This window comes from Oxyura jamaicensis, chromosome 9 (assembly GCF_011077185.1).
Source record: "Oxyura jamaicensis isolate SHBP4307 breed ruddy duck chromosome 9, BPBGC_Ojam_1.0, whole genome shotgun sequence".
Taxonomy (NCBI): Eukaryota; Metazoa; Chordata; class Aves; order Anseriformes; family Anatidae; genus Oxyura; species Oxyura jamaicensis.
The window spans coordinates 20,466,977-20,484,364 of NC_048901.1; the positions used below are offsets into that span (position 1 = coordinate 20,466,977).

At 39.9% G+C, this 17,388-nt stretch overlaps 1 protein-coding gene across 1 annotated transcript in view; it reads right to left on the bottom strand.

Annotated features, from left to right (window-relative positions):
- The window catches only part of FNDC3B (fibronectin type III domain containing 3B), a 178,688-nt gene that overhangs the window by 23,046 nt on the left and 138,254 nt on the right, over positions 1-17,388 (bottom strand). The window contains exons 19-22 of the mRNA XM_035334452.1: positions 16,056-16,228; positions 14,318-14,431; positions 11,766-11,915; positions 7,730-8,010 (exon numbers count right to left, since the gene is read on the bottom strand). Of these exons, the coding sequence (XP_035190343.1) occupies positions 7,730-8,010; positions 11,766-11,915; positions 14,318-14,431; positions 16,056-16,228 (718 nt within the window). The remainder of the gene's footprint in view (positions 1-7,729; positions 8,011-11,765; positions 11,916-14,317; positions 14,432-16,055; positions 16,229-17,388) is intronic.

The following is a 17,388-nucleotide window of genomic DNA, read 5'->3' on the forward strand; positions in this document are numbered from 1 at the left end:
ACTGCTGATTAAATATCCTTACTGTAAAGAACAGAGGCACAGACAGAGCTGAGACCTGGAAAACATTAACTGTGTAACTATGAATACATACAATGCGAAAGTGTTTTGTGTTTTTCTAACAAAGTTCATGAACTAATCCATGTTCTTCGAAATAATGATTTCAGCGAAAGCATGGGTGTAACTGCCATGAAACCTTTAAACACCTCTGAAGAGCAAAGAACAGTGTTATTTCAGCGTGCGCAGCGTTTCCTGAAGCACACTATTGAAGCACGTGAAATTCTACTGGGAAGAGCTAACCCTGGAAGGTTAAATCCACAACCCTTCTACACGGTGGTGGTCTGGGGCCAGATATCCTAGTAACTTGCAAAATATGGGGAAACAGCTCTCAGAATCTTACACAAACCATGGAAACGTTATCTAGTGAACAACATTTTATATTAATTAAGAATTGGACTCAAGTTACTCTGACAAGATGCACAAAAGCTCTTGAACAACGTGAACAAATTGAAGACATTTAGAGAAGAAAAAACTAGACCACCAACCTAGTCACAGAAGTTTTAATTTAGGAATATTCTTAAGATCAAGCCAGTCTTCTAAATTCATTCTTTCTTAATATAATGGCTCCTGGCTTGTATTGTTTTGTCACTCTCTCTTGCCTGTCTGTACCTCAGCTTAATAATTTGCACAACGAGAATCTGTTACAGGAATGAGTGAGGAGTGGTAGTCTTTTACTATGGTAACATCAACAGCAACATCAAAACAAACGTGAAATATGCATTTGGAAAGGGTTTTGAGGGCCTTAGATATGAGATTCCATGTAAATAGAAATATTGATACAGATGAGCCTGAAAGGTTTCAAAAGGTTGTTAAATCAAAGAAAGAATAAGAGAAAACAGGCTGAGCCAGACTAATTATTTTTTAGACAGTACAGTCGAGTTTAGATCACTGGATAGATGCCATTTACTTTGGAAATTCTGTGCACAGCAGCCCTGAATTTTCTCATGGGAAAAGACTCTCTACGAGAAGTGTGGCTTCTTCTCAAAACTATCAGCCACCAAGAACCAGAAACTCCCTGGGGAAGGTGGTAGGGGAAGAAAGGAGAAGAGCAGAATCTTACATACCATCACAACTCCCTGCTTCAGAGAAAGAAGATAAATACAAGTATCTATGGTTGGCATACATACTTCAATGAAAATAATAGCCAAGTGATTAAAATTCATATATATAACATGAAAAATTGCTTTGAAGAATAAGTTTCTAGGTGTACTGTTTGAAAAAGGTTATGTAGCATTAAAGGAAAAAAACCACCCGTCTTCTCTGCGATTTCAAAACCAAAAAGGATTAAATGATTAATAAACATATCGCAAAAGAATAGAGCCTTACCTACTAATTAGGCATCTGAAATAATTTTGCACTAAGAACGTAGAGTGTTTACACACACCTGTGTAAATGTGTGGTCAAACCTTTGCTTATTGATCTAGCCGGGGCAAGGCATCATTTGGTTGCCTTAGGAGGGGAACTGTTGGGCTGCATTTTCCTTCTAATCCCCTTTTAGCTTCAGGAAACGCATCCTGACCAACTGATGACACTGCACAGTACTGATTTCATCCTCCTCCAAACCAGCGGACAGCAGGAAGAGAGGTCTAGTGGGAGCCTCCTCTTGAACTGCATGCAAGCAGTTGAAGGAAAAAGAACAAAAGGCTTCTCTGCTATCTTAGGAAGCGTAGTAAATATAGACATTGATCTTATTTCATATTATGGTGTTGGCTTGCTTCAGATTGAAAAATCATTACATTAATATTTAATAGTCTTTCCAGTAAAAAATGTGAAAATTGCCTGCATTTTCAGTGGATTCTGGCAAGTCATCTGTTAGCATATGCACATAAACATCAACAGCACAAAACACTATTACTTTTTTGTAGACTGATTACAGCAACATGCTCCAGAGCACACAGGTTTTTTATTTTGTATTACCCAGAGTCTAAACCTGCACCTCACCTGTCCTCCAACATCATAACCAACTCGGTTCCAAATGGCAGCTACCACACCTGAAACCACGTAGCAGTTGAAGTGAATCTCTCAAACACCACATCACGTTTCTTACCTGACACATGCTTTTACGATGTGCGCGCAAACACATGGCTACATTTACTTGTCCTCCCTGTGCCAGGTATTTGCACAAGGTAAAAATGTGGCTCTTCCTCTTCTCTCATTTGTGGTTGTTTTCATCAGCTGTGTGGTGTTTCTGATGCACACACGTTTACACCAACCCACCCACCCCTTCTGACCTAGGAGTACAGTAAGAGTGATGAAAATTCTTAAGCCTTAGAATAGAGAAATATTTCCTGATGAATGATGACATGGGGAAAGCAGTAACTCATTTATTTGCCTCTACCATGGTTGGATGTGGCCAGCCTGTTTCTGTACATTATGCCAGCATACAATTCTTTGTAAATTCCCACTATTGTTCCTAGGTCCTGAGCTTTGTCAGACACACAAAAAACAGGTTTTGATTTTCTGTGCACATGGTGATCTAGTCCAGGCTCTCATCTAGTCCAGACCAGCTCTCACCTCCCTCTGAAGCACAGCAGCATTTCTTCAATGGATATTAGGCTTCAAAAATATCCAAAGGGAAGGACAGAAAGAAGAAGGGGAGAAAAGGGGATCACCTGGAGAAGGAAGGAGAGCACATGGCACCTTCTACCACAGCATCTTTGCTCCATCTCAGGTGCTTTCTCATGGCCCTGCCCCATCCTGGGTCACAGTGAGCTCCTCCTGCTGGGTGACACAACCCTTGTGGGCTTGATAACTTCCACAGTTAAGTGGAAACCAATTACTGCTTCTATAAATGATACTGGGACAATCCATTTCCGATTAACATCCTTATTTTTATGTGAAATTAGTATATAAACAAGTAGAATTTCTGAGAATCACTTTCTCAATTTCCTTCAACTTTTTCAGAAAAGATTTCTGTCTTTAACTTAAGTTAAAGTGCCCAAAATAGTGTCTTGGAAAGGCTGTTTTAAAATCTGACAATCAAAATTTGAAAACATTTTTTTTTGAAAATATAAAGAGCATACTTGGGGATAGTATCTAACTCTGCAGGCCCCAGCCCCAAAATATTTATATTCATTCTCACATTTTCCCACTGCATCTTTTAAACAGTTAAAAAAAAAAAAATCAAAGTAAATTTAGAAACCATTAAAAGACCTTTAACAGATTGTCATATCTTGTAAGACTCTTGACCCAGGAAAATAAACACACTAAAAAGGATGCTATTTTCAGTTAGGTCACAAAATCCTCTGTGTAGTATTCCAGCACGCTGAAAAATCATTTCTGAATTAATCTTTCAGAGTCTGACATGTGAAGAGTTTGATTCACCAGTTCCCATAAGCAGAATGCCACCAGTTGCAATACATATGTGTGAAAACCTGCAGGAGTTAAAATGCCCCAGACTTCAAAAGGGATGAGATGCAGCTTGGTGTACCCGCACCATCAGCCTGAATGTAAAAAATAGCAGTCTTCCACAGCCTCCAGAACAAGCCAGCCCCACAGATCCCCTCTCAGACTGCACTATTCTGGAGCTGGGGCATGATTCAGTTTTCTACTCAGAACACAGATTTTGTTTTTTAACCCACTAAGAAATTGCTAACGTGAGCATTCACGTACATTCTTCTCTTTTCACCCTGGAAGACCTTTCCCTTGATACCACTCAGAAATTAAAAATGGCTAATTCCTAAACCAAATTAGAAATAAGTGTTGCTATTAACATTGAATAAGGCTACTACATCTCTGTAAACTATGTCACTTCATAGTAAAATAAGCGTTCTTAACAAAATCTGAAGTTGTTTCACAGTGAAGTGTCTCAACAGAGCAGCACAATTAACCACGGACAGCGTAGAGCAAAGCTTGGGAACACAGCGTAACAGAAAATTGATATTTCTATTACTGTCAAATACTTGTTTATTGTGGAATATTTATTTACTCACTTCTAGTTAGATCAGTTCACAGAAAACCAGTCCAAGTATCATTACACTATATTCAGAGCTCCCAGAGCTTTGTGACTATGTCAATAAAACAGAAAGGCTGCACAACTCGCAGACATATTTCTGCAGCTGGCCTGCTCACCACCCGTGATGTTTACAGAGTGCTTTTGTGAGGCATCTGCTTTTTGCAAAAGCAGGGCTGGTGCCTGACATTGGAGAAGTCGTCTTGAAATCAGCCCTGTCCTGGCCGTTGGCTGCACGGCAGAGGCACGCCCCGGTTCCTCATGCTTTGAATATTTTTTGAGATGCACCTTCCTGGGGCACATTGGATGGATTTGCTACCAAGACAGAAACCACCAAACGTGTCAGCTGCAAGCCACCTATGCAAAGAGCCCTGAGCTTGCTCTGCCATGCACTTGAGTCGTTCACAGGCTGCCATCCCCGCATCCCAGCAGAGCAATGCCAGGCCGAAGCTAACAAGCACAGCGGGGCAGACACACGTAGACATACTGCTAGAATCACACTGCTATTCTAAACAACGCTCCTTTCCAATTTTGGCTTTGGTGGATCCAAAATAACCACAATTTGCTTTCAAGTTCAGGGTTCCCACAAACACAAACACTGACAGAGGAATTCCAACTAAAGCATCTAAGCCCTTGGCTAACTTGCTTCAAATTCTGCTGAAGCTTTGGCAAGAGACTTCTTAGTCTCAAAACCAGTAGTGTTTGGCTTGTTTAGTCTAGGAAAAACAAAGCCTGGAAGAAAACACATTCACTGCTTTTAAACGCAGCAGGGAATAAACACTGGAGAGAGAGAAGAGCTGGTTAAGTTAAACAAAGTTGACAGGAAAAGAAAAACTGTTGGTGAACAAATTTAGAGAATGAGATCAGTGATGTTCTGAAATACCCTAATTAAATGAGGGAGGGTGAGAAGAAGAACCAACCGATCACCTTTTAGAAAACAGCCTAAAACATGCTGCAAGGAAATATACAGTGTCCAGTCTGCAAGAGCAACTGACTGCTGTCTCTAACAAAAACTCTTTCCGGGTCTGCCTTTCAAAAATGTTCCACCTTTGCTTTTCTAATAAAGCACAACAGTTTCTCATGTTCTTGCCATCACGTTTCACTCCATTTTGTTTTAATAGTACTTCTGCTTTGGAGCAGCTCACAGGAAGCCATGCATGGTAGTTGATCAAAACCTTCAACCTTCTGATCAACCTTGTCCTCCTCATGTGGTCCTCGGGGCCTACAACAGCACAGAAGACTGGAGAGGACATGTATAAAGGGATGGTGTTCTCAGGGATACTCTTCTGAGGGCACAGACGGTCCCTGATAAAGACAGGTACATACAGGCTTAAGGAAGAAATACCAATGAACGAGTTATTGATCAACAGCAAAAATACTCTGATGTATGTTTTTATTAGCAAAAACCCTTCAAACTATAGATGGTGCTGCATAAGGAGCAACTCAACTTTCTCATTTGTCTTCCCTGGCAGACACGAGATTTGGGAGTTGGGAAGTCCTTCCTCTTGTTTTATTGAAGAAAAGAGAGCTTTCATATATTATTACTTTCATATTACTTTCATATGTTACTCACATATAATATTAGTCATCTACTTGTTTGTGCTCTTCACACTTTTTTTTTTGGCAGGAACTTAGCCTTACCACAATATTTAGAACAGTTGCGGAGTTAATGCTCATGCTTAGCTTTAGCCTTTTCATTTGGATCAGAGACAACCAGACTCCCTGACTACAAATATGTTTTCTAAAAACAAATTCAAGAAATGAGAATGCAAAGAAAAAAAAAAGAAGAAATCCAGTATGATCTCAGCACAACACCACTTCTGCGTTGAGCTTCAGGGACAAAACTGGAACCTGATTAGAAAGCAGAGCAACGTCCTGCCCATCATTTCAACCAGGAACCAGCTAAAGAAAAGAGACTGAAGAACTGAAGAATGAAGACTTCTGTGAGGGATTTAGATACTCCGTGTTGCTCAAAGGTCTCATTTTGAGTTAGCTGCTTTGACTCCTGACTGACCACATGAAGAGACACCGGGTAGTACAGGACTGCCCAAAGATGACGCAACTCCACAGCTGGGTAGCCAGTCAAACAAACCATTCACCTTCTTACCAGCTGAATTACACTTCTGATTATTCTTCCATAAGTTGAGTCTGCCTTAAAGTAAGATCACATAAGCACCAGTGCAGGGAGTGAGAGAAGTGGGAGAACACACAGGTGGAGGTAGGTTGGGAACATCACCAGCAACCTGAATTGGCTCAGACTGCTGGGCAGCTTTACCCAGGTGCTGTGTTTAAACTTGCTTGGGCCAGCATATATTCTAGAAAAGGTGGTTCTATCCCTCCCTTACCCCTTTCCCTTCTCTCTACCCATTTAAAAGGTAAAAAAAACAAGGACAATTTACACCAAGATCAGTTTTCCCAGTCAGGACCGATACACTAATACTTCGCTGGCACAAAACGGAAGACAACACAAGGAGGGAACAAGAGGCTTCTTGCTGGCAATAAACACAGTTGAAAACAAGAAAAAAAAAACATATACTTCCCTACTGTCTTTGCCAAAAAGGGTCACAGAATTACAAGCCACTGAAGAACTGCAGACAGCGATAATGCAGTTGCAATTCCTGTATTTATAAGTGATCTGGAACTGAGGGGCTTTCAGTTACCAAATTCCTATTTCTCCTTTTTTCAGATTGTCAGAGAAATGTATTTTAAAAATCGATCTACATTTTTGTTTTTTACTACGTGGTTTTAAAACCTAAATACCGTAGGCAACAATGAGGACACACTGTACTAGGCACTGTAAGCAATGAAAGTATGCTGCTTACTTTAAATAACTTCTAGTATGCATATTTGAGTATTTGCTACAAGAAGTTCACTTTTTTTTTTAGGGTTCAGGTTAAAATTTGAGAACTGAAATTTTTATTTAAACTCTACAAGATCTGTAGGATTTTGACCGTGAATACAAAAAAAATGCTATAGTAGTTCTGTGCCATATCATATTTTACAGCTGTGCAACCAGATTTCAGTTTTTATTAGAACAGTACTTAAAATAGAATTTCCCTTGTCACATCTTTGGTTACACTGCTGTTCATGGCCTACATAGTACCCTCTTATTTTTTTCTTTTAGTTTTAGTTAGCATTAAGGAAAAAACACATAAGACATTAAACTACTAATAAAACGTTTGTGTTGTCACATAGAAATTTATAATCTGAACTGTTATGAGGAAATGGTTTTAAACTCAGATTATCTTTTAATTAATTTCCAAACACTAGTAATAACAAATAGCTATAGCTATATAAATAAAAGTTCACCGTGTACAAATTGCTATCACCTTGCAGGGATCAATATATTTAATAATAAACTTGTAACAGTACTGCTAAGCATCTGGAAAAAAAAATGAGAAGTTGCATTCTAATTTTAGTTATCTCCCATTTCCGGAATTTATTTACCTACCAGAGTAGTCTTACCATAGCAGAGCAACGTGAAAATAAAAGAAAAAGAAGGACAGGAGGAATAGGAAAAAGGAGGGTGGGGAAAAACAGTATTTGAACCTGCACTACTGCAATTCATTCCATAAATGAATTACTGAAGATTTCTAGGCTCACTAGTTTTGGTTTCTTTTTTTTTTCACTCCCTCTACGTGCCATAAACATTTCTCATGTAAAATAAATCATGTACTCTCAGCCTGATTGCTCTGTACCATATCAAAAAACTGTACTCACCGGTATGAGGTTTCTGGAAGCAAATCCTGAACAACGTAACTTGTTACATTTCCTACGGGAATGCTGATGTCACCAAGGTCGATGTTGTACGAAGTAATCTCAGCTCCGTTATTGCATGGTTCTTCCCAGTTCAATACAAGGCACACAGAGGGTGATAGCTGATAGGCATCCATGTGCTCATCCTCCAGCACAGAGAGGATGGAGACTGCATCAGGGACAGACGCGGGGATTCGGCAGGTTACCAGATCACTGTAGGGCCCAGCTCCTGCCTGGTTAATAGCCTGTGTGGCAAAATAACATTTTTATAGGATAAATATTCTCTTTCAAATGGCTGTCAAGTTTTTAATCATGAACTGTGCAGCCTGGAACAACTGCATGGGCTCCTCAGAGGATATGTATCACTGGCTCATTCTCTAAAGGATGATTCATACCCTTCACCTATGCTAATTAATATCTTCCTTTGTTACTCAGGAGTGTCACTCAGATAAATTGGAGGATACTTATATTTTCCCTAACAGCTACTTAATCAAACTTAACACTAATCTTTTCATCCGCAGCAAAAATTGTTCAGTAAGAGAAAATGTCAGAGTCATCGTGCTGCCAGTGACAGGTGACATCATGTTGTCCAGCACACCGGACACCCAAAATTGTCAAGGGGCCCTGTATAAAAACCTCAAGCAGGTGTCTGCAGAGTGCAACATCAAATACTTCAGGTAAGGATCCCTAGACATAGGGGCACTCAGCCTGCTGAGCACTACACAGGTTCCTAACTCAGATAATGAATAGCTGATTTGATGCTAAAAGTTTCTGATATAAGAATATACAAACTCAGCATGGCATTAAGTCTATGACTCAGATTTCCCCAGGGGTCACAGATTATTAGCAAACTACTGCCAAAGCACATAGCTCAATATTTTCCACAAGAGAGGAGACCAAATTATCAATTTGTTTTGTTATAAAACAGTTAGCAAGCTTCTCATCTTGATTCATAAATCCAGGATCCCAGTGGAAACTAAAGTTCAAAATCCAGCCCAAGTCTGCTCACTAATTAGAGGCTGAAGTTTTTGAAAGCTCAACACCGCACAACTGCACAGACATGCTTCTTTTCTGATCAGTTGGTTCTCAGCCAGTGTTAAATGCTGCATGTGCTGCAGTGTTACCTTCTCAGGACTGTTCCAAGCTCCTGTGCACAGAATCAAAGAACTATTCAGGCTGGAGGGGACCCTGCGACATACCTACTTCAGTTCAAAGCAGGATCAAAGCTGAATACAGATCAGATTGCTCAGGCTTTTGTCCTGTTGGGACTTGAAAAATTACAAGGATAAAGACTCCAAGGAGACCCTCTGTAACACCTTTAACATCCTTAACTGCCCTCAGTGATAACTTTTTCTTCTTTATATCCTGCCTCAACAGCTCTGTTTCAATCTCTGCCTGGAGCAAAACTGGAGACAGGATCCAGATGCTAACGAATGGCAAGTAATGAGCAACACCACCTTCACTGATCTGCTGCTAGGCTTGTTCCTCCTGATACTGCCCAGCAAGCTGCTAGCCCACAAGGTACACACAGAGCCCACGACAGGACGTCTGGGCTACAGAAGTGGAGAAGGTACAGGCCTTCGAAAGTAGCTTTTGACATTCAGTAACATCCACCACCATCCTCTGCGCTTGGGAAAGTGAGCCCAGATTCTCCCCCAGGTTACAGTTAACCTGGAACACCTGGGATTACAATCTTGCCAGTAGGACTACGACGGCAAGGAAAGGACAAGTCAAGCAGCTGTTGGATCCCTTGCCTATGCTTAGCTGTAGTGAATAATATTTTTCTGCTACGCATAGTACAAATACAAAGCCATATTCTGTTTTTCCAGGAAGCATTTTGTTCGACTGAAGAAAGACATAATAAAGTTAGATTTGTCAGCCTTTAAAAAGCCCTTCAAAACAAATCCTGCTCCAGGGACATCTTCTATTTAGTGAAGCTCTTCTAGAGCTGTTAAAAGTGAGCCTTGTTTTGTGGTCTGCCAATGATATTATTTGTCTTGCCTCTAAACCAGTGTTTGGCGATCTGTATCTTGCTCCCAGCAAATTATTTTTAGTGGTGCTTTTAACTGTTTTATTGGACAACCTCATCATCATAACTGATGGGAATTTCATTCTTCTTTGCTTCCTAGATATTCCCCCTGCCTAACTGACACAATATTTCCCTTTGCAGGAGCCACAGTTGTTTTCAGGAATATTCACCACAGGAAAAAAAGTTGAGCAACAGTAAGGATAAATTGTCTGCCCTGCAGATAAATATGCCTGATTCCTCAATTTCCTCTTTTATTGGGTTACTGTAGGTTGAGATAGCAGTGCTGGATGTTTATTAGAAAGCAGAGTAAAAACTGTTTGGGAAATATTTATTTTTTAAAATGTAGAAGAAATATTTTCTGTTAAAGCTGATAACAGCGATGAAATTAACTATTATTCTAACTATTTAAAAAAAAGACTGATTTCTGACACTATTTAGCTCTCCTTCTTTGTCCATAACACATTTTTGTTGTTGTTGTTCTTGTAATTGCTTAAATGTGTAGCTTATATTGTGGTTTCTGAGATATGCATATCCATATAACACAGATTGTATCTACAGGACAAAGCCCTCTAAAAAGGAATGCAGGGCCAACTGATGGATTTCAACACCATGTCTTGGTGCTGTCGTGCATTTCACTTCAGTCAATGGGTTAAATTACATTGGCCATGTTAAAACCTAGGTAGATGCTTACAACATTTTTGTGGCAGGTAATTTAAAATTAATGCCCACTTGAAAACAAAGATCCTATAGAGCTGGCTGTTTCCATTTTTAACATCAAAATCTCCTGGAGTTCCCCACCATTCACCGCAGAAGTGGTCTCATGCTCTCCTCCCTGCCCAGCGGGTTCTGAATGCCTTCCCTCTTGCGCAAACAGATGCACTTTCTGGCTCAGACTTCCAAGCCACCCATCCACGTTCTTTCAATTAGTTTCCCCAGTGCTGCCAAGACAAGGTATGGGGCCAGTTCCCAAAAAGTCACAAAACACAGTTGAGTGTACTTGGAGGTGTGAGGCCCTTGCTCCTTGGCTGTTGGCCAACTGCTCGAAAGCTACTTTGTATGAAAAATTCAACATCCTGTTAAAAAAAAAATAATAAGGAAACTCCTGACAGAAGCATGTTGTCCTTGATCAAAGAAATGACCTTGGGTGGTCCACACGCTGCCAGCTGGGTGGGTAGGTTAGCTTTTCATTGGATTTATTGGTGGTATTCTGCCTTAATATACAAATAAATCTTCTGGAACAGTATCTTGTGCGAAGTATTTTTACTTTACTCCCACTTACTTTACTTTCTGTTTATTTTTTCAGTGGACATAAAGGAGGAAAGAACACTGTATTTTTATATATACCTATATATTGTATTTTTACGCTTTTTACTGAAATGAGACAAAAAGATCAAAGAAATAGAGATTATATAGAGACTGTATGATATTGAGTCTTGCAGATCTGTGAGAAAAATGGTAAGAGAAAACAAGATGAAGACACGTCTTCTGGCAGCTACAACCTTCTACATAGGAATCTACTCAGCTGCTTTATTTGATACGTGAACAGATGTTGGAGTTTATTATTTAAGCTAGAGGAATCTTCAACAACCAGTTGGGAGGTAAATGTTGTTTACCTATCATTACCAAGAATTTTATTTTATTTTAAATTGTCTAAAATACCATCATTTTCTTTTAACATCAGAGGGCAAGGTGGCTGTTAAATATATTATTCACTGAAAACAAAGTACATGAGACATGAGAGCAATTTTCATGAGCTAAAGTTATACCAGCTCCCTTGTTTATCACTTTGAATAGTGCTGAAACTAAACCACGTAACAAGTCTGCATTATTTAAAATAAATTAACATTGCTGCCAACTTACAGTGCACATAACTTCATAGTGGCTAATGATATTAAAAAAAAAAAAGCCACACGTAGCTGAAGGCAGCTATGTTTACATCTTAAATTGCAATGCACGCATAAACTTCCATACCTGTAGCCTACAGCAGTATTGTGCTGCCGCTGACAGCTCACTTATTTCAAAACATGTATCTGTGCCACTGTATGCAAGCTGTAGAGATTCCTCATCTTCTCCCCACTCTAATCTGTATTCAGAGATGTCGGCACCAGAACATTCAGGACTCTGCAACACAAATATTTATGTCAATTAAAAAATGAGTACTTCAGATCCTTGTGGTTCACTGGGTTAGGAATTAAGAATATGAAAAAATCTCTTATTTTGAAATTAATACGCCATTACTTCTGCAAATTGAAATGCCCTGAATTAGCGTTCCATAATAGGTTAGTGAAACAGGCCAATTCTGCACAAAATTTATCTGAAAGTCACAGAAACGAGAAAGCGTATGCAGCTACTTCATTTTTCACCACAACACTCAGTAATAAATTCTCCCCCCACTGGCTTGGCAGAAGCATGACTGTGGAGAACACAAAGAGCATCAATGCGGTTAAGTGATCAGAACATCTCTGGCAGAGCTAGCCTTCAAGCCTGACGTAGTTGTTCGTGTTATGGAGAAAAGATCAACCTCAGCAACTGAGTAGCTTGTCTGAGGTTTTCAGCGAAAGTCAGCTATCGAGCTAACGGCCAAAGTATGGGATAGGGGAGGGTGGACCTGCGTACATGAATGTCCACACAAAGACTCTTACTGGATTCCACATGCGCTCAGCAATGCCTTTATTATTCTGCTGTGGGAATACTGAATTTGTCCTTGTATTTTTTACTGGAATTTGCTGAAGATGAGCCAGTGCAGGCATAATGCTGTGGCTCCTGAACCAAAATTTTATTTTTTACAAGAACTGCCTAGTGCTGTGCTGTGTCAACTGAAGCGCTTTGAGGAATCTCTGCTTTATGTAGGGAAGCGCGGCCCAGAATATGACAGACCTTCAGATTATGGCATGCAACAAGCTCTCCTTTTAATTCTCTGAATGGGGAACTAGAAAAGTGATACAACTACAAAGGCAAACCTGCTTGGAAAAAAAAAAAACACAACCCTAGAAACTGTGAGAAAGTTAAACAGTCATCCAGTTTAGCAACTGCAAATTTGTCAATATAGCTGTTACTGGGAAAACAGAGACGAGTGGTGGGCTGAGCAAAACACCACATGGATTTTCCACTGTAGTAGGTCTGATGACCAATAAAAGGTACGGAGTATCCCTGCGTGCCACACTGATCACCCTGAACATACACACAGGGTTCACCAGCTTTGTCGCTGAGCTTCCAGCTACTTTAGTAGGAACATTGGGAACTGCTAAGCATGGGAAACATGAGAGGTAACTAAAAAAGAGCGTCTCAACACTTTCTGGAACAAAATTATGATCATCTTAACTGAAAATTACCCTAAAAACCATAGTTTTAAAACAATGTGTAAAAAAACACAGAGTCATCTGCAGGCTAACCAAAATCTCCAGTCCTCTGCTATTTTTCCTTTGTGTTATCAGCTAAAAAAGATTGACTTTTGAAGAAAATGTCACCATCTGCAAGCTGCATTACTCCTTCTAACGCTTCATTTCCTGTTAGAATAGACAAATGTATCCTGCATATAAATACAGAACCTGCAAGAAACAATGCAGCATTCACTCATGGCTGAGGAGAGCAAACTCCTGTTTCATACACTCATTTAAAAGCTAACATCTAAAAGCTCAGTGCAACTTTACCTCAAAATCACAAAATGTTGCAAGAAATATTAACAAAACACCCCAAAACTGTATCGAATGCACCTGTTTCATTATTAAATTGAACTCGGATTGTGTTTGTATTTAGATATATTGTTGGCACAATCACTTTGAGAACATCACATGAACATCAATAACAGTTCGCAACCAAGGCATCCTTTAGTGGAGGGAAACTGGAAGATGCAGAGCGGAATAGTTGCTAGGATTTCAGAGAAAGTCTACGGCAGAATTTCAGCCTCATTGTTCTGTATCACAGCTTTACTTATGACAATATCCTTTCCTTTCTGCCTTCATTATATAGCTTTCTTTTTTTTAATGACACCGATCCACATTTCAGCATCTAAGCTAGGACTTAATCAAAGAATCCAAAGTCTAAGGCTGTGAAGAATGGAGAAAGACCTTATACAAACTAAAATAAAAGTAAATATTTGGGGAAGAGACAAACAATTTTTGAGAAAAGCTGAATTGTTAGCATTTGTGAAGAGTTAATTTCATATCAGAGACTTCAGCTTTAGCCAAAATCAAATATTTGCCTTCACAATTCTACCGCAGGACATTCTGACATGCTAAAAGCCTGCGAAGTGCACTTTAAACAGACCAACTATCATCAGACGCCAATGTAGGAGTTCTTGTGTCTGAATGCTGGTCCAGATGACTCACGATCAACTTTATGCAATTCTTTAAAAAGAAAAGTAGAGATGACAACTTCCTACAATAGAGGAGTTTCTATATACATTTTTCTTGCAAAAAATTGTTCTAAACCAGTTAACAGCTTTTGAGCCAGCTTTCAAGTGCACAATGATCCCATTAGTTTGGGTAAGTAAAAGAGAAGTTAAACGAGGGCACCTGACCTACCTCCCAGCTTACAAGTACACGTGTGTCAGACAGAAAGGACAGAGAAGGTGCTCTGCACTGGCCGGGTGGTCCTGCTGCCGTGGTGATTTCTGTAGCTTCCGAATACGGCCCGTACTAGAGGGAAACAAGACGTCTATATGTTAATACATAAACATACATCTCATGTTCCTCAAAGGCTTTTCCAATGTTTTTTTTGTTTGTTTGTTTTTAAGTGATTATCAGGAACAGCACACAGAAACTTTTTAAATGCAATAAACTGTCTCAAAGATGAACTGGGCTTCCAACATGCAGTGCCAAATATCAGAGCACAGGATTAGACCACAAAAAGTACTGCAAGGTTAAAATGTGAGGAGAGCTTGGGTAGGAGCAAACTGCACCTCAGCTGCTCCAGGGCATCCTCCTGTGCAGAAGTGAGTGCTTGCAAAAGTATAAGCCACTTCTAATTTATCAAAGAGCAGGAATGTGTGCTCAGCAATAGAAAACTGAGGAACAGTTTGTTTCCCTCCACCTTAGCTCAAAGTAACGTGTTCCCATGGCTATGCCATAGCCTGGCATAACTGGCTTCCCCTCATGGCTTTAAGGAGGAGCTCAGCAACAGCAAAGCACGTACTGGAGTCCAAACCCAACTTCTGCATGAAATGTTCACCACATGTTAACTGCAAAAAGATGGCATATGATGGAGCTGTAGTCTGGGTGTCTACCAGCAGCACTTGATGAGCAGTGGTACAAGGTACGTACACCATGTGCCACCGTGCCCAGCGGTCAGAGGCCTCCACGTGCAGCTTGGCCAGCTGTTCAGACCTTTTGAGCCTTTGGTAAAAATTAGCAAAAGAAACGGAAAGACAGATTTCAACAGTCTGGAAAACTGGCTTCAGCCAGCAGGGCAAGGACAGGAGAGAGAGAAGGTGGAAGCAGCCTGAGGCTGTGTGAGTGGAATAATGAATTTTGTTCAGTGCATCCCCAAGCTAATTAGAAACCATTCTCTGGAACAAAGGAATGTAACTATAAGCAATTAGAGGAAACACTGATATTTGTCTATTTTAGAATGGAATACTAATAAGTAGGGAAAAGTGATCCATTACAAAGATTGAACAACACCAAAACTGTTCCAGAAAACCTCTCAATAGGCATCTCTGCTAGCAAGGAGGCTAACACCGATTGCTTTTTTTGAATTACAAAGGATATATACTTCAAAAAAACCTCATGTATTGACTCCTGGTGTTTTCTTTACTTAACAGGAGGGAGACAGGCATTCGCATTTGGTAAAGAACACTCCCTCACCCCTATTTCACATCTGGTTAAAAAACAAGACAAAACAAAACAAAACAAAACAACAACAACAAAAAGCCAAACCCAGCCCCTCCATTTAATCAAGAGAGGAGCTAGAAATACTTTGCATCTTTGAGCAGAGTTAAGAACACAGTTAAGATTTGAAAAAAAGAAGGGATGCAGTGGAAGTAAAGAGATTCCTTCTTGTAAGCAGATATGACTGCTGCATGTTCTGGTCCAGCTGACTTTGGCCAGTCAAGTCATGTTAGTACCTGAAATCTTATTTTAAAAGAGTACTAGATCCAAAACCACAGCTCTTCCTCAAAAGTTCTTTTAAGCATTTCTCACTTTTTCTCTTGCCTATCTTCATTTTCACCTTTCTGATCATCAGCTCTACCGCAATCACTGTCCAGAATCACACATCTCAGGCAATTTACTACCTCTAACGAGGAAAAGCCAAATCACATACCCCGCCATCGTTCAAAGCTCTCACTCTGAACTGATACGTTGCGCCGGGAAGAAGGTTGCTGACTGTGCACTCCAGATCAGGACCATGGTACACTTCAGAAACAACTTCTTCTGGTTCTGTCATTTCTACACTGTACTCTGAGATGGGACAGTCGCTTTCTGATGGAGGGACATCTAGAAAGAAAACACACAACTCACTAACAACATATGGGCATATACCAGGAAGATTAATTTTTTAATTCACAACACCTATATACAAACATACACTACATATACATACATACTATCAGCAGTGATTTTCTTCTTTGATAGATGCCTTACCTGCATTATCTTCACCTTGTATATAATCAACATTTTGAAAGCAAATGAATAAAACTATTTTTACACCAGGTCAGATCGTCACATGCAAAATCAGCAGCTCCTCCCAAGGCAATGACCTTTAAACCTGGGAGGCTGTGTTTGGTACCAGAAGGTGCCCAGCTATTTTTTAAGGAAAAAAAAGTTGCTACCATCCTCTTCTGAAGAATTGCTTTTTTCCCCATATCAAAGGTGGGGTTGTGTGAAGGAAAAATAAAAAGTTTGATAAGGCAGAAGAGAGAAAAGGTACAGAAAACTTCAGAAAGAATGGTGGTAGGCTAGTGCTGAGTACATTCCTTCTGGGTCAGAGAGAAATTATGAGGCACATGGTGTCTGTCTGACCTAATCTTGGCTGCTGGCTATTGTTGGACACAAGCTAGTGAGGGTCATGTACACTCCAAAACTACTACTTACACATAGGATTTCTGGCAAAGCCCCACTAACACCTAATAAAAACACAAACAACTGCCATTCTCAAACTTTGTTAGTCACACTGCTATTTTATGAGATTCTAAATCTCAGTACAATGATCTAAGCCCTGAGCTTCACTTGGAATAACAGCTTTTTGCAAAAACTCTATTTGTTTTCTGTGCCTGTATTTGGTTTGTTACAGGCACCTTTTCCACCACAAAAACAACATATTTGGTAATATTTCCACATTATATCACAAGTCAGTACTGCCAAATCAACCTGCCTGTGGCTCTGAAAAGTGGTGCCACCAGAAGGTGGATTTTCTAGGAAACAACATGGTCTCTGGCATGCAGAAGTCATTTTTTATACTGAATTGAGATATACCTGACAGTTAGAAATGGTGCTGCTCTAGAACTTAGCTTAACAATTGAATCCACAAAGAATCTTGGATGCTGTAAGATTACCAAAGCAAAGAAAAAATCTGTTGCATACTGGTGTGTATCTTGTATTCTGAAAAACTGTGTATTTTTGACCGTTTAGTGTCATGTCCATGACCCCAGTTCTTT